Genomic DNA, 25,779 nt, shown 5'->3' with positions numbered 1-25,779 from the left:
CTGAGGTTACAATTCGTTGGGTTTTGGTTTCTTGTGCTTACACTGGTTCTCACAACCTTAGGTACAGAAACACGTTTTAATGAAAGGAAGGGGTTTAAAAAGGCTGTAATATGCATGTCCCCATTGAGTTTTCTCTTTATAAGGTTTCATATGCAAAACAGCTTTTAAACTTTTTTTTTTTTTTTTTGCTGTTGTGAATCTGTTTTCTAGACACTTCTGCTCCAGTGTGTGTTAAGGTTTCCTCAGAACCACAAGGTTCTTTAGGCCCTGATCCTACAGAGATTTATGTATGTGCATAATTGGACTTCTCAGAGTGTATAACTGATTATTTTTATATATACATATATGCGCCTTTGCAGGATTGGAGCATTAATGCATATGAGGTTTTGGCACCCATTTGAAGCTATCTCATCTATTGACCAGAGACATTTGCAAGCATATAGATGTTAGCCTGTTTGATTCTGCAAGATGCAGAGCACCTCCTAAGAGATGTTGAGGGCCCTCAACTGCCATTCCCTTGAGCACCTTACAATACTCGCATCTGTCCATACTGCAGAAGCCGATGCATCTCTATACTGGAGAAGTTTCACTAGTTTAACTAAATACATCTAGGTAAACTGGTGCAAACCTCATAATAAAAACATACTTAAACTGTTTTAACCTTCATTTAAATCAGATTAGTTTGCTAAATTACTTTGCTAAAATTACTAACTAATGTTAAACTAAACCAGTGTCTGAAGGTTTAAGTGCATATACTGGGGTGGCCAAACTTACTGGCCCACCTGAGAGCTTCCTCCCTGCTGGGCAGAATCCTCTAGCCCAGTGGTTCCCAACCTTTCTGAGTGAAAGCCCAACTAGTTTACACTAGGTAAAACATGCTCCGTGCGCGACCCTCCCTCTCCCCCCGGACGACCTGGTCATAAACACATATAATGATAATACACTAAATTACGTTAATAAATTACTCTTTCCTAAGTAAGAACCTTTCCCTGGCACAGCTGCCACTGCATGCTGTGTGTGGCCCTGCCTCTTCCCATCCCTCATGGACTGAGGGTACTGGAGGCAGGGAGCGCTGGTGGGTTGGCTGCTCCAGGCCCCCACCAGTGCAAGGCTGCTCCATCCAGCTTGGGGCTGGGGGAGGAGGGCTGCTCCAGCTGGTGCGGGGTTTGGGGGGGCTAAATGATCTCAATATTACTGAAGCCTCATGGACCCCCTTTAATCTTTGGCAACCCCCTAAGCGGGTCCAGCACCACAGGTTGGGAACTGTTGCTCTAGCCCAAGTTCTGAGTTCCCCACCCCAGTCTGGTAGGTGGAGAATGGGGGGGAGGGGGGCACATATGGGGCTCCACAAGCTGCACTTTAACTGTAAAAGAGCTGCATGTGGCTCACGAGCCACGGTTTGGCCACTCTGGCATATGCATTGGGGCATGCACTAGGTTAATTAGATCAATTTAAAATTTAGTTAAGATAGTGTAACTTTTCTGGTGTTGATAAGGCCTCTGTGTGTGCAGTCTCTGCAGTGTAATCCCTCTACATAATGTTAGCTAGGTTATGGGTGGAAAAAAGGAGCGGGCAGGGGGCTCAAAGAACAGCATAAGAGCAAAATCAGCGAACCAAAACCCCAATACTACTTATTTGATTTGGAGCCATCTAGCTTTGCCCATATTTAGTCTCTGAGACTACATGATCTTACTGTTATCTGTACTTCCTTCCTTCCTTCTTTCCCTTTTCCCCTTCTGTTGTTTGGGACATTTGTATATCATGTGTTATCTCAAAAACTCTTCAGGCAATGACTGTCTTCCTATGGTTTTTATACAGAACAGTGGGATCCCAGTCCTGACTGGGACCCCTAGCTGTTACTGTAGAGCATCATAATAGCTTTCTAAACTCAACCTAAAGCTGTTACTGTCAGCACTGTTGACATCATTAACTTCCCAATCAGGCCTCTCACCCGGGAGTCATTTTAGACTCCTCCCTTTCTAATCCCATACATCCAGGCCATAACACTTTCCCTTAACACTTCCAAGTTCCAACTTTTTCTCTCTGTCCACACTGCTTTAACTTTCATTCAGGCCTTCATCTTCTGACTTGAGTACTGCAACCTATTCTCTGGCCTTCTTTATGTCTGTTTCATCTCCCTCAGAACATTCAAAATGGGGGTATTAAAATAATTTTTCCTGACCTGTAATTCAAACCATGTCACTCCTCTCTCTGAATCTGTTGGTTCTCTCTCTTTCTTCAAATCGAATTCAGTCTTCTTGTCTACCTTATTTTGCACATCACAACTCTGCTCCTTCCTGTTTATTTACTCTTATCTTATTGCATTGCCTTAGGTGCTCTCTCAATGTCAGCCTTTATCACATATTTGTCCACTTTTCCCATAAATACCTTCATGCTGCTCCTTACATGTAGAATGCCCTCTCCTAAGTAACATGTAAAGCAACTGCCCAACTCCCTTCTTAAATTCCCTCAAAAGTTACTATAACCATTATACTCATGGTAAATTACTTAAGGAAAAAAGTCAGGAAGGTGCCTGATATTAATATTTATTTCTATCTTTTAAGAAAAGATTTGTAACCTGAGAGTTGTGCTTGGTGCTAGTCTGTGTAATCTTGTGCTCCTATAGCTGTTACCCTTGTGACACACTCGGTGTATCTTGTCTCAATTGTAAGCTCTCTAGATAAGGGTCTTTCTGTTACTATGTGTTTTACAGATGTTAACACAATGGGGTCGCAGTTGATTGGGGTCTTTAGGTGACAGTGTAATAAAAAGATTTTTCCTTCTACTCTTAAGTGACAAATGACCTATTAGAATTCTGAACTAGAAAATTTAAACCCAAAGAAACAGTCTACAGCTGAGTAACAAACTTCTGTCTGATGGAATTTGAAATAGAAAAACTGGTGCTACCTTATAGAGACAATATCAGGTGCTTAGGCTCCATGTTTATGCTATTTCATAATTGTGTAAGCTGGTATGGGGAAAGTCTTCTAGTTTTATGTGCTGCTTTTAAAAAAAAATCCCAGAAATAAGACACTGTCCTGTTTTGGGACCTTTGATCTGCAAGGTAATACAAAAAGGCTGAATACTGGCCACATGTGGCCAACTGAGAATTTCCTAGTATGTGCAGCTCTTGGCTGGGGCAATGCTGGCATAGCTATCTCCTGCATTAGACTCTGATGTAAAGGGTAATTAGTGGTGGAGAGACAGGAAGGGGCATGGCCAGAGTGTAGCATTCTCAGATGATTCCTTGGGAATTGCTGCCAGCTGGTGTAGGTTGAAGGAGCTCTGAAGCTTTGGTGTAACCCATGCCAGAGTTAAAGCTGTGGTGGAAAAAGTTGGAGACTACTGGACCACAGATCTGTGTAGAATTGAATCTGTCATATTGTTTTCTGTGCATCCGACTAACACTGTTGTGGGTTCCTTTGCATCCTATATTGGCTCAGGAACAGTTAACTAAAATGCTGTAGCTCTGAAAATGCTAATTTAGAACTCTGATCCTTTACTGTTCACAGATGCACCACTGTGCCTGCATAGAGTCTTGTTGATTTCAGTGGCGCTCTGTGCAAGTGCACCACTGTTATGTAGGTGCAATGCATTGCAGGATTGAGGCTCTGGACTATATTTGTTTTTTTGAAGAGTTAATCTTCTATGATTCTAGTAGGTGTCTGTGCAGCACTTCGTACAATGAGCCTTGGTTCTGCTTGGGGCATTTGGCGCTACTGTAATGAATACTGATGTTATGGATATTTATAATGTACAAAAAAAACCCGTGTTAATTGCTTTTTTTCTAAAACAAAACTTTTAAATGAAAAGGACAAATTAGTATGTCAAGTAGTATTCAGGTTTGAAGAAGATATCCCAAAAATGGGGGACAGGAAAGGAGAATTAATCTGCTTGTGCCATACTTTAGTGTATTCTTTTTAATAAAAACAGCATAGTATGAATGGTGATTCTATTATGTATTTTTATATAGAGGTGAGACTGCTTATGAATATATTTTTGTGCCTCTAACAGATCAATTTTGTTCCCTTTGCAAACAGGAGTAGAAGCATAAAGAAGTTTACTTTATGAAGGCTAATAAGTGAGTCGAGTAAAAGTTTGAAGTGATGTAACTGCTGGACTGGTTTTACAGAACTTTTGAAATGAGAGGGCTACGTCTCTCATTGCTGTTGGTCAAGTGACGCTAGTGGTGGAATAAACTGACTTCAGTACAACAAGTACAACTGATAAATCCAAATCGCAAGTACAATATAAACAAGTGTGATGTTGAAATGAGATGAGGCTCCGAAATGGAACTGTGGCCACTGTATTAGTTTTCATCACTTCTTTTCTCAGTTTGTCCTGGTACACTGCATGGCAAAATGGTAAAGGTAAGAAAAATGTTTTCTGAAAAGAAACTGAACTCTGGGTATGTGTGAAGGAGAAGTGAATGATGCAACATATGCTGCTTTAAAAAAAATGTTTGTTTTAATGCTAGGAAGCATTAAAATTAGTAATGCTAGTAAATGGAATGTTGACTAGAGTGCTACCTTGAAGAGGAATACGCATCTGTTCTTGCAGTCAGAAAATCAACCTGGAGGGATGCCTATTGTTTTTGTTTAAAAATACTTCTGTGGAGAGAAACAAAGGATTGTTTTCTGGCAGGATAGCTCATCTTATCAAAAGACTTTATTTTAGGCAAGATGGCTTATCTCCATAGCACATTTGCAGGAGAAACAGATGGGGGGGAGGTGGTACAGTGAATCTTGTAGTAAAAATGCCAGGAAGGGGTGGGTGGCTAGCATCAGATTGCAGTACCTCTTTCTCAAATTTTGGCCTGGCCACAGAGGGATAGCCAGGTTAAATTTGAGTGAGGGGCATTGTGACCTGGCACTAAGCCCTCTTACTTTTGCTGTCCTTCCAGAACCCTTGATCTGAGCAAACAACGCTGTCTAAACAGGTAGGGATGCTTTTATAGCACCATTTGACTTGCATTTTGAGTAATTTGCCTAGTAGCTCCTGAACAAACACATGCAACACTAGGTGGCAGTCTACTTGTATTGTAAGGATGGGTGAGGGGTCCAAGTTTAAAAAAAAATTAAAAAATGCTAAGGTGGGGTGTGATTTCAAAATCCCTTGTGCTAAGAGTACTATTTTTGGATTCTGATCCTGCACCATTAAAGCACTGATTTAGAGAAGAGCAAGCTAAGACTTGCCAGGAATTGCATCTGTTACAGGGAAAACCAACCTAGAGCACTTCTTTAAAAAATCTATGAGAAGAATGAGAAACAAAGCCTTTGGGAAGAAACATACAGGCTACGTTGCTGGTTGGCTAATTTGTCTTCATTGGGCACTTGTAGGAGAAACAGATGCTGTGTCCTCTAATCTATTTTGTAACAGTTGGTCAGTGAGCTAGGTTGCTGAGCATAAACATCAATGAAATGGCTGGATTCTTTAAATTTGTTTTAATTGGACAGTAGAAACCTAAATTTGACAAACAATGAAAGTATATTAATGTTGTACCAAAAGTGCTGAATATTGCTTCTTGGCTTATAAAATAAACATACCCTTTCTAATAAAATTTTCATGCTATATAACTTGGGCAAAGATATTGCAACCTGCTGCTGCTGCAAATTCTTGTAACAGTGTCTGTTTGTAAATACCTTGATGCATATGCGTGGACTTTCAGGGTATGATATCAGATAGAATCAAATTGTGTGTGGTCTGACAAAGCTTAATGTAATAAAAACCCTGCAGATGTATGCAAAGCTAAAATCAGGATTCTATTACTAGTACCAAACAAGATGAAGAAATATATTTATTTATAAATGTATGGGTTATATAATATAACAGCCCTTAGTCAAACAACATGTCTGTTTCTCATTCTTTTTCATGCTAGCTATTCAGCCTAACCACTTCTCTTGACAGTGGGAACAGTTTCCCCCCCCTCTGCTCCCCCCCTCCCCAACCTTTCTTCACAAATCTTTCCACTGAACTTGGACTGTCCTTTATTTAAAAATTACAAAGTAACAAGATGTTAAATGATTATGTCTCTGTCTAAAGCTGCCTGTGTCCCTTCTAAGGAAATGGACCTCCATAATAAAACCCAAAAGTATCAGATGGAAAACCTTGTACTTTATTTTTGACTTACATTTTGCTAGTATTTACTTTAAAAGTATTCCTAAAAAGATGGAGAACGCATGAGTATCTGTGAAACCGTACATACACTGAAAGTGCTATAATTACTGACTTGAACTATGAAAGCTACAAATAAATCTAATAGTTTTGTACCTGCCAAACCTTTGGTTTATTTATGACTGACTTTAAAAAACAGCACCATGTAGATTTTTTTAAAGAAAATCAGTGTGAGTATAAAGACTATTAACATGAGAGAAACTTTCATTGAGGATATACATTCACATTTTCTTTATCTGAATAGTGTTTTCTTCTCAATGACTATAAATCTAGCCTGTAACTAATGATCTGTCATTGGTCGCTTCAATAGGTATCTTGTGTTTAGAACTGGTCAGTGTCCATGGTCTTGAATTGTTCCCATTCAGTGCAAGACTGAGACCTTGTTAAGGTTTTATATACTTTGAATATTTTCCTCTTCATCTGGATGTATTGGTTCTTTTTTTGCGTTAGGATGTTTTCCTTTAATATAACTTTCAGATAACTTTAGACGGTACTCAAATTATAAAATAAAATAATTTTAACTCTTACCTTCTAGGATTTAAAGGTTTAAAAAACCTGTTTCTGTTAAAATGGCTTGTCTCAATATCTGAAGCAATTCTAGACTCCTTCTGGCTCTTAAACAATCAATGCTCTAATAAAGATGTAAGCTATTTGTCACTTATAAATAGAAACACCTATACAATGTAAGTATAATAAGTCATGGAAGAGATGGCCTTTTTTTCAGACTACACTTCAGTTGTGAAATTTCTGGTGGAAAAAGGCTCTGGTACATGAAATCTTTCCTGTTCAGGACAGCACTTCAGCATGGGCTTAAATACTTCCTTGAACTAGAGCCAAAGTTTAAAGAGAGCAAAAACTTAGTTCTCTCTGATAAAATAGTTAACCAACCTGAGCTGGGAATTGGTTATATATTTATAAGTCTTCAGGAGCTGATGGAAAACGTTCTGGAAATGAGCTGTGCCATTTTCAATTAAGGGAAGGTTCTAGTTCAGTCTAATGGTCAGCTTGTGCAAATAACTTTTCAGAAACCAGTCATCATTAATTGGATCAAATTGTTAAACAGAAGTCTCTAGCTCTGTAAATCAATCTCCACTGAGTGTACCATTCTGTATATACAGCTAGGACTACTATGCTATTATCTTTAAAATAAACTGCATCAGTTCTCTCATCTGTTTTTGCTACGTTGAAGAATACCTGTAAATCCCACGTGATATCTTCATCTCCACTGTGGACTCTTCATAGGGAAGAAGGGCTGGAGTGACATAAAGAGGACCTAAAAGTCCTGGTATGACTGGAGGAGGATTCAGCTAGTATAGGATTTTTTCTCTAGAAAATAGTTTGTGGCTCTTGCTGGTGAGCACAAGAATGTATACAGAGACTAAGTCACAGACCTATATAAAAGATTTAGTTGTAAGTGTTGTGGTGCCTTTCCTTCCCCCTCCCCCCCCCCCCCCCCTTATATCCCTGTGGCTTTGCTTCAGTGCCTCCCATTTAGATACTATATTATGTTAGCATAGGCCTAAGCAAATACACCAGGCAGCATAATTCTATTGGATTTTGGGATTAGCCACACAGTAGGACAACTTAAATGTAGTTTTTTGTATGTAGGATTATTATGGGTGGGGAACACAGTAATGATAAACCAGGCTTTGCTAAAGCAGCTTGGGTGTGGGGGAAGGGAGGGGGAAACTGGGTAACTACAGTTCTCTTTTAGTTCCCTTTCATGGAAATGTAAGGAATACCTAAAAATAACAGCAGGCTGCTCTGCTAGGCTGCTTCAGCAAGGGATGGCTGCTGTACTTTCACCCAATGCCTGATGGGCTTGTAGGATGCAGGTGATTGATGAGCAACTTAGCAGCAGCTGACTCCATATTGACTCTGGGCATTTTACCATCACTGTTGTTTGTGTATGGTCCCACCAACATCAAGGCCAACAATGCAGCTTCAGACTGTCCTTAATGAAACTCTGACAAGAGATGTAATGATCCAGGGAGATTTTAGCTTGCAGGTAGGAAAGGATGATGACACCTGGGTAAGTGTGCTCATGAACTTTGGTATTGGTCAGAAGAACAGGAATGGGCAACAACTGCTGAAATTTACAGCTGCCAATGACATGGTGATTGCTCACTCGCTCTTCCATCATGTGAAGACTATAAGCAGAGCTGATACTGCCCATATGGTTTCACTAGGACTGTTATAGATCATGTCCTAATTTACAATTGATCAAAGGTCATTGATACACAGAGTCAGAGGTGCTAAACTTGTCAGCAGAAAGTGATTGTCAGCGTCAAGTACACCTCCAGCTTTGATATCAACCAGTTAGTGGGCCAAAATTAGCCCGACATAGAACAAGAGCTCTTGTTCTATATCTTCTAGAGCCTGTGGATTGTAAGGAAGCATGAAGTCCAGGTACTGATCTTTTGGTAACATATGAACCAATACAAATACACAACCATAGCAATTATATTTGACTTTCTTTCATGTATATAATTTTCCCTTCTTACTTCACTGCATCCTTGCCATTGCAGTATCTCAGCCTTCATGGGTAAGATCCATAACAACCACGATGAACACATACAGTCCGTATTGGAGAAGGGAAATGATATGTGTAACCTCTATTCAAAGAAGACCTGTATCATCTTTTCATATGTCTCTGTACTTTGCTGAGGCTTGGTGTTTGCAGGGAAAACCTTATCAGATTGGAGTACACAAAAGAGCTGGTGAAGATATAAGCTTTAGCTTGAGAAAGGAGTTGTGTGTTTGACAGGAATATTAATGATCAACAATAAATGTTGACATGTATATGCAAAGGTCAGTTAAATATTCTTATTGTAAGGCAAAGACTTAGTCTTAGTGAACTAAGCGCTACAAAGTTAAGTCAGTGTAAGTCACCTTGTTGAGCCATTTGTGTGTATGTCCACACACCAATTTGTCTCTGGCTGGTGTAAGTGACCTGTTACTGGGACAAAGTAAAACTATCTTCCTAAATAATATGGAGCCATGGTTGATGTACTGAAGTCAACACAGTGAGAGTGTAGACACTGCATAGTCTGTGTCAACTCTAAGAGTTCTCTAGCAACTTCCCACACTGCCTGACAGTGAACTCCACTGCCCAAGATTGACAGAGACTGGAAAACAACTTCCCCTTTAAAAACTTTGTATTTTTGAAATATCTTTCCCTGATTGCCTACTTTAGGTTGCACATCCAGCAGCTCTCCCTTGTTGTGTGTAACTGCATGCTTGACCACACCGACTCCATGCACTAGATGAGCTCCTGCCTGGTGGATGCAAAACATATTGCATCTCCTGGGTCTATGGGGAGAAGAGGGTGTGAGGCACAGCTATGGACCACCTGTAGAAAAAAGATTACACTAGGGGTGCAGATGAAGGGATAAAACAAGGATCAGCAGCAGTGCCATATGACAGTGAAAGAAACTGTCTGCCAACTCTGGCAGGCATACCACAAGGCCAAGAAGGCCAACAGTCAATCTGTGGACTAGAGTGGACATGTTCAGTCATCCTGCAAGCCAGTGCTGCATCAGACCATGACCAAAGGGTGTAGAGAGTGAATATGGGAGACATCATGGAGAAAGAGAGCGGACAGGAGAAAGTCCCAGCAGGAAAAGGAGAGAGAGATCCACCAGGACACACCAGGCGCTTCTCAGGCAGCAAATTCAAATACTGCAGATTCTTGTTTATCTACCAGTCCAATAATCATGGGCTTGCCACCCAGTTTAGCAGCTACCTTCAACCCCCAACATTCCACCTGGTATAATGGGCCACATCTGTCTCCTACTATTCTACACCTGGGGACACTAAGGACATCAGCTTCACATACTGACATGTGACAGCCACAGGTGGTGTATGTGTAGCCAGAATGGACTGAAATGGAAGAAATGTCTACCTTTCTAATTTTAAAGTTCTGTTTTGTTAATTTATTTTAGAAGTTTGTGGTGGTGGTTTTTTAACTAGACTTTTCTTTTTTGCACTGGTTCTAGTACACAGTAAATTTAAAAAAAATACAAATTATCTTAATTACTTTACAACATATTCTGCTGAATGCCTATGCAACTCCAAGGACCCCCTAGTTATAAGTATACAAACCCCAGAACTCAGAGGTTCAGTGAAACACAGTGCAATAATTATAAACATACAGCAAGCACCACATAATTTAGGTTCATTAAAACACAGGGTAATATTCATAAATGTACACCAAGCACTTCACAATTCCTACTAGTGCCCTAAACTTGAGGGCCAGGTATGCCACAGTCCACCATGCTGCACTGATGTGGCTGACTATTTAAAGTGCTCTTTCAGAGCCTCCTTCAGCTTTGAGCTCTTTGAATGACCCTTGTATCTTGCTGTTCAAAGTCCACAGACAGCTGCTCCACCTCTGCCCTCCACCCTGGTGGCCACTTTTCCTCCTTTGCCTCACAAATATTATGCAGGACACAATAGGCAGCTATAACCGTTGGGATATTTTTCTCACTGAGATCCAGCCTTTAAATCTACTGGAAAGCTCACCCAACTATTTCTGGACCTGCTGGGTCAATAGTTGATTCTTTCCTTGGTAGTGTCAAGGTGGCCAATGTATGGCTTTATGAGCCAGGGGAAGGCTAGGTCCCCCAGGATCAGTATTAGCATTTCAACATTGCCAGTGATAATCTGGTTGGGAAAGAATGTCTATGCTTTCAGCTTTCTAAACAGTCCTGTGTTCTTAAAGATGTGAGGGTCAGGCACCTTCTCTGACCAGCCCACATTGATGGCAGTAAAGTGTCTCCGGTGAACCACCAATGCTTACATAACTAGAAAAGTAGACTGTTCTATTGATATGCTCTGTGACAAGGAGGACAGGTACAAAATTGGGATGTGTGTGCTGTCTGTTGCCCCAAAGCAAATTTAGAACCCCATTGCTGCGGATTCATCCACTACGTCCTGCATGTGGCCGAGAGTCATAGTCCCAAAGGTTGTAGTGTAAACACTGCCTAAGAGGAGATTTATCAGCTAGCTGTTGTCAGAGAATTGTACTTGTTTCGCGCATAGTGTCAGATAGCATCAAAGTATTGGAGCAGTCCGAGAAGCATGTAGGGCATTCTTACCATTAATTCAATCTTACCATGTTCTCAAAGTCAGACAACATGACAACCATATCCTATATAAACAAACGGAGGCATGAGATCCATTCCCTGAGAATAGAAGTAGTTCAGCTTATGAAACTGGTATCTCAAAAACCACATCACCCTATCGGCAATGTACCTCTCAGGAACCCAGGATTTACTGGCAGATGGCCTCAGTAGGCACTTTGCCACTGACCTTAAGTGGGAGTTATGCAGCTTAGTGGAGAACAGCATCTTTGCTCAGTGGGGAGCTCTTACCTGGGAACTATTTGCTTCCCAGGCAAACACGAAGTGCAGTTTATTCTCTTCCAGGGGAGTTCAGGGGCAATGCTCTCCTTTGTTCCTACCGGTTTCTTGGGTACTGCAGAAGTTCCAACAGAAGAAAGCCATGAGTCATTCTGATTGTGCTCAAATGGCTCAGGCAGTTCTGGTTCCCAGGTCTCCTGCATATGTCAGCCTGGCTGGCCATCAGCATTCATCCCATCCTGGATCTCTTGACTCAGGTGAAATGGCAGAGTTAAACATCTCAACCCAGAAGCACTTTGCCTTATGGCTTGGTATTTGAATGGGCATTGGACCTAGAACATTCCTGTTCCAAAAGCATATAAGCCATTCTTACTCATGTCAAAGGACTCTACCAGAAAATGTTATCTAGCCAAGTGCAAATATTTTTCTCTTTGGGCCCAGCAACAGTGTGGTCTCCTGAGACAATGAGTATTCTTGATAGTTTGGATTACTTCCTTATCCTCAACACAGTGGCTCTTTCCCTTAGCTTGAAACAGATTCATCTGGTGACAGTCAGCATGTGTCACCCTCCAGTGGATGATTACTTTGTCTTTATTCACAATCACCTCCAGGGTCTTAAAAGGCTTAATTAGAACTTTTCCACCAGTATTAAGACCAGACTTTCAATGGGACCTTGAGTACTTTCAGCACTTACCAAGCCACTTTTCGAACCCTTGTATGCTTCACCAGTCTATAAAGGTTGCCTTTCTCATTGTTATCACCTTGGCCCGATGGGGACCCTAATGGCAGACCACCTCTTACACAATAGTTCATAAAGACGGGATCTTACTATCATTACATCTGAAATTCGCCCCAACATAGTTTTGGAATTCCACACAAAACACTCTCCTCTCAACTGTGTTCTTCTTGAAGCCCCACACCTCCAGAGTAGAGAAAACACTTCATTCCTTTGGCTTGAGATGAGCTTTGGCATTTTACCTACAGAGAACGAAAAGATGAGTCACTTATGAAGTTTGTTGTCATAGCAGAATGAGCCTGGATTCAAGCTCTTTTCTCCCTGAGTATCTCTCAATGGATCTCTGGCTGTATGCTACTTTATCATCAGCTGGCAAACCATCCTCTGCCACATGGGTAATGGTGCACTCTGTAAGAGCACAGGCAACCTCAATAGCATTACTTCAAGAAGTATCTCTGCTTGACATTTGCAAAGCAATGAGGTGGACTTCCATCCACACAGGCATGAGATATTAGGTGTTGGTCCAAGCCTCTTCCACTGATGCAGACTTTGGGTCAGGGTTCTGCAAGCAGCCATACCACCTGCATTCTCCAATCCTCCACCTCTGAATACTGCTTGTTAGTCACCCACAGTGGAATACACATAGGAACCAGCACTCAAAGGAGAAAGGGAAATTACTTATCTTTCATCTCTGGAGTTCTTCAAGATGTGTGATCCAAATCTGTATACCACTACCTGCCCTCCTTCCCCTCTGCTTTGGATCATCTGTGTTTTTTGGTAAAAGGAGGAACTGGAGAGGTGTTTGTCTGCACCACCCATGATACCCTCCACACAGAGCAAGGGGAGAGCAAAGGCACAGGCATGGACCAATGAACACTGTTTGCTGGAATTCTTCAGTCTTAGGCACATAGAATGCATGCATACTCACAATGGACTACAGATAGGGATCACACATCTAGAAGAATTCAACTTACTTCTACCTATAGCAATTGGTTAATACTCTCAAGGCTGCCTCCACAAAGAAAAGAGTTAGAAAAATATACCTTTTAATGTTAAAAGCTAAGATTAACTTTGATATTTTGTTAGCCAAATCAGGGGGTGTTTCAGTCATGGGCTTACTAGGCACCAAAGGCTGGCTTTGGCTCTCATTGTGTTGTTAAATTTGTTTAACATTGGCAAAGCGGCAACTTGAATGTGTGTGCAGTGAGACCAGGAGGAGGGAAAGTTGGGAGGGGAGGCAAAATGTAATTTAAAGAATTTTCTTATGTGTATTGGTATTAAGAACACAGTGATCTGTACAACATTTGAGTTGCATATCTCTTTGTTTAATAATTAAAATTTCTTTTAGTTTGCCTGTCAAATGCCAGAAAGCTGGCATAATAGGTTTCAGATGTGCAAAATGTTTTATTTTTTAAATCAGAAATTTAGAATATAGATTGATCTAACTGTTCTTATGACATGTTGCTAATTGATGAGGTGAGAGGGGAATTTCAATGATGTCGAATTGATTTAGGGAACTGGTTTGTTGTGTGCATGCACACATACACACTGGTTTTCTTATAAGAAAAATAGTTTTTGTTTACTGTTCCAAAGTTTTTTTTCACTGTGCTTCAACTCTTGTGTCTCTAATTTCAGATGTCTTGTAATTTTAAGGAACTCATCGGGTATACTATAATAATCACCTTTTATTTTCATTGTGATTTATTAAAGTCTGATATACACATATTAGGAAATAACCTCATTAAGGTGTTATTCTTGGTTGATGCCGGTGAGACATTCAGGAGTTTGAGCAGAATACTGTAATTTAGTGGATATGGTGGTTGGAATATTAGCATGCGCTCACCAAAGGATGAATGCGTTACTTAGCCATGAACTTCTAATGCTGCTTTAGACAGGTCACTTAACCTGTCTTGGCCTCAAGTGGCTTGAAGCTTAATGTTTTGTAAAATGTTTTGATATTTTTGAATGAAAGATATTATTATATGCCCAGTCTGGCTGACTAGGAATTAGGGGCCACTCATAAACATTTAAGTTTTAAGTTAATACGTTAATGCAAGTACATCATTTTGTATGTCCAAAGTGACAGGGTATATTAATTAATTCTATTCAGAGGAGAAACATGAGGTGTCACAGATGGCACCTTCTAGACAAAACTACCTAACAAATGGGTTTTCTCCTAAGGGTATTTAAATTTTACACTCGGCAAATATTGATCTTTTCTGTTAATTTCACAGAACAAAGGTGGTACCCCATGTCCCTTAATACTAGATGTTGAAGAGTAATGCATTACCATGGGTAATTGTTATTATATTTAATATGTAAATTATGGTAGCGCCCAGAAGTTCAGGATCAGGCACAGAGATGGCTTTTGCCCTAAATCCCATATAAACTGAATAATTAGATATAATGTGGGGGGAATAAAAAGATAGCCCATACATTTATTACTATTGCCAGCACTCAAAGCTAAATTAAAGACAACAGAGGCCTAAAAATAGGAACAGGAACACTATGTACACTTACTGTAGAAGAAAACATTTTCACAGAATCTGTGGAAAAATAACTGCTTGATAGTTCTCCTCCAAAAACAAAATAGTGTAGTGAATGGACTTGTTCAGTCTACCTTGAAATCCTTCTCTGTTGTGACCACAAAGATCACCTGGACACTAACCATTCCTTCAGGCTGGTTTGCATAGCTGTCCTATGTCTTGGAAGTAAATTACCTTCCGGTAGTATCACAGGAAGTTTTGTATAACCTGGGATTTCACACTCACTTTTCAGAATGCTTACTCGGCCTTCCAAGTCCTTTCATAAGATCCTACCACAGGTGACTTGCAGCACAGCTTTCAAGCTTGGAATATGCCAAATGAATATAATCAGGTAGTAATCTTGTACAAATGGTCTCTGGAACGCAAAATTCCTGGTTTCTAAGGTAATACTGTGATGTCACTAATTAATATGCCCAGATTCATCAATACCATCATATGTTCATGTAGGGTCTGTGGCCATCCCTCCTTGTCAGCCTCTGCGGGAGGCCATACACCCTTGCTACCACATACCTGTAAAGGCAGGCCTGAGAGGGAAATTAGCAGTCTCCGGGGCTCTGACCCTCTAGGTGGGGCAGGGCATAGACAATTGCAGGCCTCTTGGCCTCAGATGGGTAGGCAGCCACTCCAGGGGTGGGTGGCCACAGGGGGTAAGGAGACCTGGGCCCACCCTACTCCACCAGGTCCCAGCCCGGCGCCCTAACAGTGGTGGATTGTTGCACCATTGCATCAGCAGGGATCCTACGAAAACAGGCTGACCAGAAGTTTGGCAACACAAGCAAATTATTGTCTGTGTCCTTGGGTTACTTCCTACCATCCTGTTGCACTGTACCTCAAAATTGTGGGATTCCTCCATCTCCCTGGGGTACATGGCCAATAGCTCCTCCGTATCCTTGTCAGTCAGGAGACCTGGCAGTTCTTCCGAGTCCTTGGCACTGCCGAGCTTGCTCTCAGGTGCAAGGCTCAGCAGCGAGTGGGAAGTATCTGTCTCTTTTCGCAGCTCCCTCTCAACTGAGCTGCAAGACCCATCTTTTAAACTTCTTGTCTTGCCCCTGCTTCTGGTGGGGTGGGTGTGACTTTCCAGGCTCCACTCACCAGGGGATGGCTGGTGGTTCTTCCCTGTCCATCTCTGTGGGAGGCCATGCCCCCTCGCTACAGTTTGATTTGGGTCCTGTGAATAAAGAGGGTGAGAGATTAGTAGAAGTTGTAGATCATGCCATAGGTCACTGTAAGGTAATATTTCTTTGATATTGGGAAGTATCAGTAGTCTTTGAACAATGCAATTTCAGTGGAAGGGTAAAAGAATGAATTTAATATTCTGCTAATTCCTAAAATGTAACTTCATTACATTAGGAATACTAAATTCTTTGGGATGAAGGGCACTATATGTAAGATAGAATGCACTCAAAGTAGCTGACAATATTTTATTCAAATAATGAAAAAAAATACAAGCTAATGAAAAATAATAAATACCTTGATTCATTATAGAACTGTAAAATAACTTGCTAAATTTGCCCTGCTCAGAAAATTAATTGGAAGAATTTCATTTGTGCATCATGAATTTTTTTTAATGAAATCTGTGTGTGTATTTTCCAAGCACTGCTAGTGTGTTTTGGTTGATTGTGCTGGTTTTAAAATGAAAAATGTTATTACAAAATTAAAATCTTAAGTTGTGCTAAAGAGCTGAATACACACGGGTATTAAGATATGGTAATAGTGATCAAAAGAAAGATCTATTAAATATGGTCCAAATTATAGGGAACCATGATTTGTGGTGTGACTTTTTGATGAATATTTAAAAATGCAAGAATTCAGTTAATTGCTACGTTATGAATAGGGGCTGTTGACCTTCGTGATTGAAAATAGTGTAATATATTAGAAAAGACAAACCATCAACTGTAGTAGAAACAAGCACTATTTCCTTTGCACTAATTATTTTTTGTGGGGGAGGAACTGAATTATATGGAACTCTTAACGCCTGCTGACCTCAGTGAGGATCAGAGGTGTTTTAGGTGTTGGCTGCTTACTGTGGAACTAGACGTTTTTTGTATCCTCTTCTCTTCCTGTTAAGAGGAAATGCCAACACAGTCAACATCACTTCTTGATATTGAGAATAAATTACAAACCAAATAACCAGGACTTGAACAAAAGAGTTGAAAAAAGTTAGTACATAGGAACATAGGGCAGCATAGTCCATTGAGTAAGAAGTACGGACACTGGTTAAATGAGTAGTAAAATGAAAATAAATTAAATGACTTTTTAAAAAAATGAAAAATAGGAAAACCAAACTATAGTGAAATGAAGCATGTAACTGGCAACATTTAAGCTGCAAGAATTCTTTTCACACAAAGCATGTACTTAATTATCCTTATTGGCTGTAGCCAAGGCACAGACAGAGCCCCATATGCTTCTCTTGACATGAGCTCCTTAGCAGTAGGAATCTGGATTTTTCGGATGCTTTGTTTTCATACAATGATATTATGTCCTATAAATGGTTGGCCCACCACCTCTCGTTAGTGAGATAGAGAAGAACATGAAGTGTTGAGCTTTATAACAAACAAAAATAGCAAGCTTCCTAAATGTATGTCCTTTCTGTTTTGTACTATGAACATGTAGAGGTACAAAGAAAATCAGTCACATCATGAAAGATTAAAACCTATTCCCATATAGTCTATCCAGCTCTCAAAAATAAACACCCCTAGATAGATGGGGCAGCTGTGCAACTATTATTGTTAGGCTACTTTAAATGCTATGGAACTGTTTCAAAACTATCCTATCAAATTTCTGCTATAATAGAGGTATTTTACCAGTCAAACTTTTTTTTTAAAACCATCCAAAACTTACTGGAGAGATCACTTAAAGTGCTTTTATGTTCATTAGTCCTCCCAAGTATAGATGGGGTGTTTGGGCTTGTCTACACTTGAAACATTCTAGTGGCACAGCTGCAGCTGTTCTGCTGTAGCACTTCAGCATAGACACTATTTACACAGGTGGGAGGGGTTATCCCATTGGGACAGGTAATCCACCCCCCATCCCCCCAAGAGGGGGTAGTTATGTCAGCGGAAAAATTCATCCATTAACCTAGTACTATCTGTGCTGGGGCTCAGATGAGCTTAACTATGTTGCTCAGGGGTTGTGGATTTTTCACATCCCTGAGCGACGTACCTGTTTAATTTTCTACTGTAAACCAGCCCTAAGAAACAGAACCTTTAGTGACGTTAGTTGTCAGGAGTGTGACAAAATCATTTTAGCATTATTTAAAAGATGGTGAAGATTTGGCTTTTTCCAAATTGGTGCTGACCAAGATTTTGTCCAATCTATGCTCCAGGTAAACTGTTTTCATCTTTGGATCCCGAAGACTTGTTGCTAACAATTATCAGGTGTTTGATTTCCTAGTATATCTGTGTGTTACTTCCTGTATTTAGCCTCAGTAAACAAGGTTTACAATGTGTGTGTGTATGTAAATAAATAAAAATTCCCCATTAATTGGACTCTGGTGTGCATGGAAATAATACAGTATTTAAAGAATTAAATTATCAGAATTTGGAAGTAAAATAACTAGTTTCCTGTTACTTTTTTCTTAGTTGGAGGGTAACTAGGGTCTCCTCGTTCCATAGAATCTTCCTTTTTTGAGAACATATTTTAAAATGCTTTTACTGTATATTAATCTTCATTTCAGTCATAAACAGGATGTAAATTCCACTTAACTATCTGAAAAACAGTTATTATTTGTGTAGGGAAAGAAGGGTTGAGCTGGCAGCTTCCTCTGCAAAAGGAAACATCTAAAAACAATAAAAATTGTGTAAGTGATAACATGCATCATGATTAAACTTTGATTCAGTTGCCAATTCTGTGAGTAATTATAGTGAAGAAACTGCTCTTGGAATTGATTGTAACAGAGTTTTTTGTGTCTTACAATTCTATGGGGCTTCCATTCTCCTTGAAACTAGTGGGCAGAACCAAATGTGCATCTCAGGCGTGAGCTGTGCCTCCAGCTGAAAATGAGGATAATGATACTCACTTTTCTTTAAGTGATTTGGGGTCTATGGATGTAAAGGACAATATAAGATTTTAATATTATTATAAAGGGAATCTACTTGCCTGTTGCTTTTTTTTAAAATGCTGCTTATCAGGAAATCTTTTGTGAAAGATTGAATTTTTGAGGTCAATGCAGAAGAATTTTGAGTCGAGGACATGTTCCTAAATTTTTATTTGAGTCCTAGAATTTTTCCCACCCTGCTCAAATGATTGCTTTGTTTTTTGTATGTTAATTGAAAAACTAACTGCTACATTTTTGCATCTGTTCCTAAAAGCAAAACTTCCCTATGATCCTGCTTCATTCGGGTCCTTAAATCATTATTCAAGAATGATCGGTGTGTGAGTTTAAAGGATATAGGGTAAGTAAAGTGCAGACACAACCGCTTCAGTTAGACAAGAAAATCAAGTCAAGGTTGCAATTTGAATAAGGTCTAACTACTAGTCTCCTAGGAAAACTTTTTTGTTTATCTTGTTTTTAGAAACAACTTGTCATATGTTCCTTTTTCGATTGACTATTGTAAATTTTTTTTTAGCATATTGAATTAAAGGTGTCAAGGAAAATAATTAACACTCAAGTCTGTGTGTTGTCTTTTTACAGATACAATATGAAAAGTCTGCTAAATCTGTTTGAACTTTCACAGTGGCAATCATTAGTTGATAGATGAAATGGCTTGATTTTACATATATACTGGGCTGTTTCCCTTAATTTTCTAATTGTCTATGTGAATAAAATTGTGATTCCGTTATTTTAGAATTCTACAGGAAAATTGTACAGATTGTAGGGGCATATCCTATTTTTTAATACTCTATCTATTACTTTGTTTCATGATTAAACAGAATCTCTATTAGGGTGGTTTTTAAGGAATGCTTTCAGATAGCTCAAGCCTAAAATTTAGATTTTTGTAATAGAGGTGTTTAACCACTTAATAGAAATGTTTTTATTCAAGTAATTTTAAAAGATTCAATTAAAATAATTTTTGTTTGCTGTAAATATTCCCTTACAATGGAAATTGAAGGTATTTAACACCTTGTAAAATCAAGCTACAGTGTTGTCAACTCAGACATTTCAGCACTATGCTAATGCATTCAAACCAGAAAGTGAGGTTGGGGTGGAAAACAAACAAAAATAAGACTGATTGGACTGTAATTATTGGCCAAGATGATTTAAAGTGCAAAAATTAAACAAACAACAAAAATAGTGAAAAATAAACTAGATGTTAACATTCTTTCCATTTTTAATCTGGGTTTGAAAAATGCACACGCTTATGAGGAGTAGGAATCTTTCCAAGTGAGTGCTGCTAGAAGTTGAAAATAAGGTTTCATTTTTAAAAAGTTTCTAAATGAGTAGAGAAGGTTTCTTAAAATAACTTTCTAAATATGAACTGAGTGTAAACCCATGCAGTGTTGTCTTTCAAACAAACTGTTATGTGGTAAATCTACTGGTGTTCTTTATACAGATTTCCCTACTTTTACAAATTCAGTGTAAGGTTCCAACATAAAATTTACACTCCGGTATTTTAGCGCACACATCAAAATGCATTCCCCTCTGATTTGCTCTCAGACAATTTCCCAGTCTTCATAGTGTAGTCATAATATATGTAATGTGTGTCCCTTGATCTCTTCAGAACTTGAGAAGAATAGCTTTTCAATACTTCAGAACCTATCAGCAAACAGTTTGGGGAACTTCACAGTTAGCAGCTTTCCAGTCCTTGGATTAATAGTTTACTGATCTTTGAAGTTGCTGGTGAGAGAGAAATCCATAGCCTGTGTACCCCAAGTGATACAGGTTTTGGGATCAGTATATAAAATATCAATTCTCTGAATCTCTATAAGGCTCTTTCTCTATGGTACTGTCTCTCCCCATAAGCCCAGCTAAGTTTGGCAAGAACTTAGAAACTTTCAGCTTACTGAGCTCTGCCCTGTTCTTTTTAACTGAGACAGAATCCCAGTTTAAAGCAGTTAGCAGATAGCTAAATGTAAACTCCGTAGGCTCTGTAGTCTAAGGGGTAACATGCTCCCCTACCAGCTCTTTCTCTAGGGCCATAAAACACCAATCTGGACCAAACATTATCCTAATGGAGGACTTCTCTACTAAATAAAGCTGGAATAAACACTCATTTGTATCCAAAGTGGTACAGGGATTGGGACCCAACCCTCATAGCAAGTGCATCGCTTAGTCCTGTGTCAAACAGCCATTGAATCCATAGGGCTGTCTTTAATTCCTTTGTTTGTAAACTCCACACTTCCTGTGGTCCGATAGGCTCAGCTCTCAAAGAGTGAGTAGGTGTGACCTGGCAGGTGGCTTGCCCACAATGAAAATTTACTATTGGAGCGTCAGAAACCGCTATAGAGTGTCTAGTAACTGCTACACTTATTACTGAATGTTTTTTGGGGGGGCTGCCTTGCACTGTTCTCTGTAGGTGTGCAGACACACAGAATACTCCATTCCTTCAAAAGTTTTTGGTGCAGTAAAGTATTTGTATTTGGTTGATGAAGAAAGAGAAGGGAGTTTGTGATTGGGATGTGTTTTTAGTATATAGCGATGTTTAACAGAGCCCTGTTCCATGACTAGTTCACTTCTTCAGGGATAATATAGAGGTTTGATAGCTTTGCGGTATCTAAAACTGTGGCCAAGAAATTATCCTGAGTTCAATAGATGAATAGGATAAAAACCTTTTTTAAACAGTCTTCAATAAAAAAAAATCAGTTTAATTATTTCAAAATAATAAAAATATGCAGAACAGCTTTATGAATAGCCATAGCTTTAGAGGCCCAGAGAATAAAATCATCAAATAAGAGTGCCTAATGAAATTTGATCCCAAGCAGTTTCCTTAAGAATTTCTCTTTATAGCGTCTTTAGTTAACAATTACTGTATATTGCTTTATTGTCTATTTGCATGTCTGATTAATCTTTTGCTTTAGATTTAATAACCCTCTGGAACTTACTTTAAAAGGTTTTCTTGTTCTAAAAGGAGCTCATTTCAGTAAGGAGTGAGGCAGCTAATTAATCCATGGGAAGGTAGTCATCCATGTCAGTACACTTCTAACATTTCAAGGACACCATACATCAACTTTAAGCAGTTTCAAGGCACAAACATGGAGGATACATGTTTGCATTATGTCAACACAGTTTAATAACATAACTGTGTGTTGTAACTGTCAGATGAGCATCACAAAAGCCTTATCTACACTAGGAAGCTGAACCATTGCTGAAAATGGTTTTCAACAGAGTCCTTGGAGCCAGTATTTAAAATGGGTTAAGTGTTAATGTAGAGCTAAAAAATCAATTTTCACTATGACTGAGGTTCAGTCTTTCTTTCTGAAATCCTACTGAAAACAATTTTGTCTGGCATACACTTCCACATAAATAGTTTAATTTAAAAAAAGAGGCTAGTTGGTTCCAAGGAGAAGGAAGACTAGATCAGATGATGAAATGTATACTGTGATTTGTAAAACTCTAGATATTGTAGCTTGAGCATGATGTATGTATTTAGCGAAAATAGTTTTTCTTTGAATAATAGTCCCTATTGTATTCCACTGATGGATTTATGCATGCACGCCATTCATCCAGAGCTGGAGATTTTGAAAGTAGTAGCATTGGTTGGTCCATGCATGCACCCTTGGTTCACCTCATGGTTTCATCCGAAGTGATAAAGGGCAGAGCTGACCAACCATGTCTTCAGTTCCTTCTCACCACCTCATGGTCCAGATCAGAGCTATTAGTGTCCTCTAGCGTGTGATGCACTTAAAAAATATACAGTTAGAGCATTTTACAGTTTATATAGTAGTTTTAGAAGTAGAGTTGGGGCTTTTGGGGGGAGGGCAGGGGGGTGTTTGTTTCCATGTAAACACCCCCCAGTTACCCATGCATGTGTACTGGACTATGCCAGAGAACCCAGTCTTTAAAATCTGTGCCTCCTGCCCGTGTTTGTTCTTGGTCAGCGACGAACATCAGTGCTGCCTCTACTGCTTAGGAGAAGCCCACATTTCATCCATGTCAGTATCTGCCAGTCCTTCTGCAGCTGTACCCAAGAGGGCTGGGCTTTCTAGCTCTGGAATCACCTCATGGAAGTCACCATGAGACCTCATTTGGACCCTGGCTTGGCAACCCAGCCTGTATGTCGGCCTGAGGCTGCCAGGAGTGCATCTCCAACTATGGAGTCAGAGGCCAGCACTGATGGTACCACCATTATGGACCCCATGCTGGGGCCTCTTTGGGAAGTAAGGAAGTATGCACAAGCACAGCAGTAAGTCTTCCTTTAAGTTTAAGAAAAGAGAGACTCTTTCCATGAGTTGGCCACATAAATCAATGGATCTGCCAGTACCAAGTACTGACCTGCACCCACTGTCGACAAAGGTATCCCTAAGAGCTATAGAGCTGTTTGTTCCAGGGAAGACCATTACTCCTGTACCAGTTCTGGGGACTGAAAGAGTACCCTTGACTGTGGAGAGGTTGGGAAAAGCACCAGTGCCCTAGGAAGTGTTTGCCCTAGAAAAGCAGAAGCGTCCACGGCTTCTGGGACCCTCTACCTCCAGAGAGATTTTATCTCAGGCCCAGGACATGCCGCATCTGAGACACTCCTCACCTCCTGCTCCGGCAGTTTACACAATTCCACTAGCTCTGAGGGTCCTGCCAATGGAACAGGGCTCTGAATTTTCATCTTCGGAGGAATTGGATGAAGAACAGGGACTGTTCATCCCTTCCCACCGCTAAGAGTACCAACAGAGGCGTTCTACATTGCATCAGTATCCTCCACTCCAGCCACCATGGAGTCACTGGTTTCCTGTGCTGTGGGGCTTTCCACAACACCCTCCAGATCCATCATACTGGCCCTATTGGGGCTCCTGCCTCCATAGCCACCCTCAGAACCTATCCATTCTGTCAGGAAGACTTCGCCCATTTCATCGTCTCAGGAGCCTTTAAGTAGCTGCTCCGAACCAATAATGGAGAATGAGTCATTTAGTCTGGCTCCAATGGTATTGCCGGAGCAGGAGAGAGTCCCATTCTCACCTGATGTAACAGTGGCTTCTGCGTCCTCCCCATCCCCTGATGACTACAGCCAATTCCAGGATCTCCTGCATAGAGTGGCATGTTCCCATAGAGGAGATCCAAGACACTCAGCATAAGCTGCTCATTGGTGCTGGGTAGAATTGTTCTGCTAATCAACGATGCCATCCTCAAGCCAGCTAGAATGGTTTGGCATATGCCAGCCATACATATGCCTGTCCCCAAGAGGGCAGAAAAACGATACTATGTTCCAGCCCAGGGGTCTGAGTTTCTGTTCTCATGCCCCCCTCCCAATTCACTTGTGGTCCAGTCCACGACTGAATGGAGTAGGCAACAGAACCTATGCTCCACCCCATCTGACAGGGAGGGCAAGTGGCTGGATCTTTTAGGCAGCAAGGTCATCTTAGTCAGCTTTCAATTCAGGGTTTCGAATTATCAGGCGTTACTAGCCAAATATGATTTCTTGAATTACAGTGAATTGGAGGACACTGCGAAAAAACTGCCACAACAGGACCTATCCAGCTTCCAAGCAATAATTGAGAAGGGGAAGCTAGTAGCAAGGACAGTGCTCCAATCAGTGGTGGACATGGCAGATGCTGCATTGCACTCAGTAGCTGCCGGCATCATCATGAGGAGGGAATTGTGGTTTTCCCAGGAAGGTACAAAATACCATTGAAGGCCTTCCTTTCGATGAATCCCATCTTTTCAACCAGAAAATGGAAAATTCCCTCATGCACTCAAGGATTCGAGAGCTATACTCCGTTCCTTTAGTTTATATACACACCTGCACTGAAACATAAATTCTACTGCCCACAGAGTTATAGAACTGCCCAGTTCTCTCTTCGAGTGATTGCTCATATCCATTCCAGTAGAGGTGAGTGTGTGCCTCGTGCACGAGTCCCCGGAACCTTTTTTGTCCCTAGCAACCCCCGTAGGGCCAGCCTCGGCGCCCCCTGGAGTGCCGCGCTCATGCTGCAGTACATAGGGCGCTGCCAACCCTGCAGGCCCTCAGTTCCTTCTTTCCACCTGTGACGGTACTGGAACGTTAGCCCCTTGCTTCGCTTGAGCAAGTAGCAATCTCCATTTCAATAGTTCTTTGTTGTTTTTGCAGTTAATAGTTGTTAAGTAGTTGATAGTTATATAATAGTACATTAGTAAGATAGTTAGCCCTTAGGGGCTCACTTGGAGCCATGCCTGGCTCCACAGGATTCACTTGGAGCGACCCGCATGACCGTTGCCTCCAATGCCTGGGAGAAGAACATCGGAAGGACCGATGCAAGATTTACAAGGCCTTCAAGCCGCAGACGAGAAAGGAGCAGGACGCCCAACTGAAGGTGATGGCAATGGAATCCGCGCTCCGGCCGGACTCCGAGCCTTCAAGATCCCCAACGGCATTGAGCATCTCCTCGGTGAGGAGCGCCCCATCGGCACCGAAGACGACGGTGCCGAAGGCAAAGAAAAAGTGGCCTGAGACTGCAACTATGGACTCCCCCCTGCGACCGGTACAGCAGGGGGTGACACAGGAGATGCCCCAGCCATGCGCCGTCGAGTCCATTCCGGCACCGGCATTTCTGCGCAGAGAGCCTCCCCCAACCCCGCAGGGTGTGGGAGTGCCTCTGCAGGGGTCGTCGATGCCCAAAGCATTTGGGCTGATGTGCATGCCCTTGTCTCCGTCCCCCCCTTGGCCGAGGGTTTTGGGACCGGTGTCTTGGGGCAAGCCCACGCTGGGTTGCTCCGGTGGGTGGAGGAGACAGGAACTGACGTCTCCCCCCAGACGGTCGAGGAGGGTGGAGAGTGAGAGCTCCCCTCCCAGTTCTGACCAAGAGTCGTCGAGCTCCTCGGCACCGAGGGCGGTCTTGAGAACCAAGGCAGAGTCGCGGTAGTTCCACCTCACATGGTGGCCAGTCGTCTGGATCC

General features: G+C 41.0%; 1 protein-coding gene across 4 annotated transcripts in view; it reads left to right on the top strand.

Annotated features, from left to right (window-relative positions):
- The window catches only part of MGAT4A (alpha-1,3-mannosyl-glycoprotein 4-beta-N-acetylglucosaminyltransferase A), a 117,347-nt gene that overhangs the window by 1,124 nt on the left and 90,444 nt on the right, over window positions 1-25,779 (top strand). For all 4 annotated transcript variants that reach the window (XM_067559996.1, XM_067559997.1, XM_067559998.1 and 1 more), the window contains exon 2: window positions 4,041-4,370. In XM_067559996.1, the coding sequence (XP_067416097.1) occupies window positions 4,277-4,370 (94 nt within the window). In that variant the 5' untranslated portion in view covers window positions 4,041-4,276. The remainder of the gene's footprint in view (window positions 1-4,040; window positions 4,371-25,779) is intronic.

Source organism: Emydura macquarii, unplaced genomic scaffold (genome assembly GCF_026122565.2).
Source record: "Emydura macquarii macquarii isolate MOO-44397 ecotype Brisbane River unplaced genomic scaffold, CSIRO-AGI_Emac_v2 contig_2207, whole genome shotgun sequence".
NCBI lineage: Eukaryota > Metazoa > Chordata > Testudines > Chelidae > Emydura > Emydura macquarii.
Note: the sequence above shows the minus strand (reverse complement) of the source record. Positions and strands in the feature narration are given on the sequence as shown.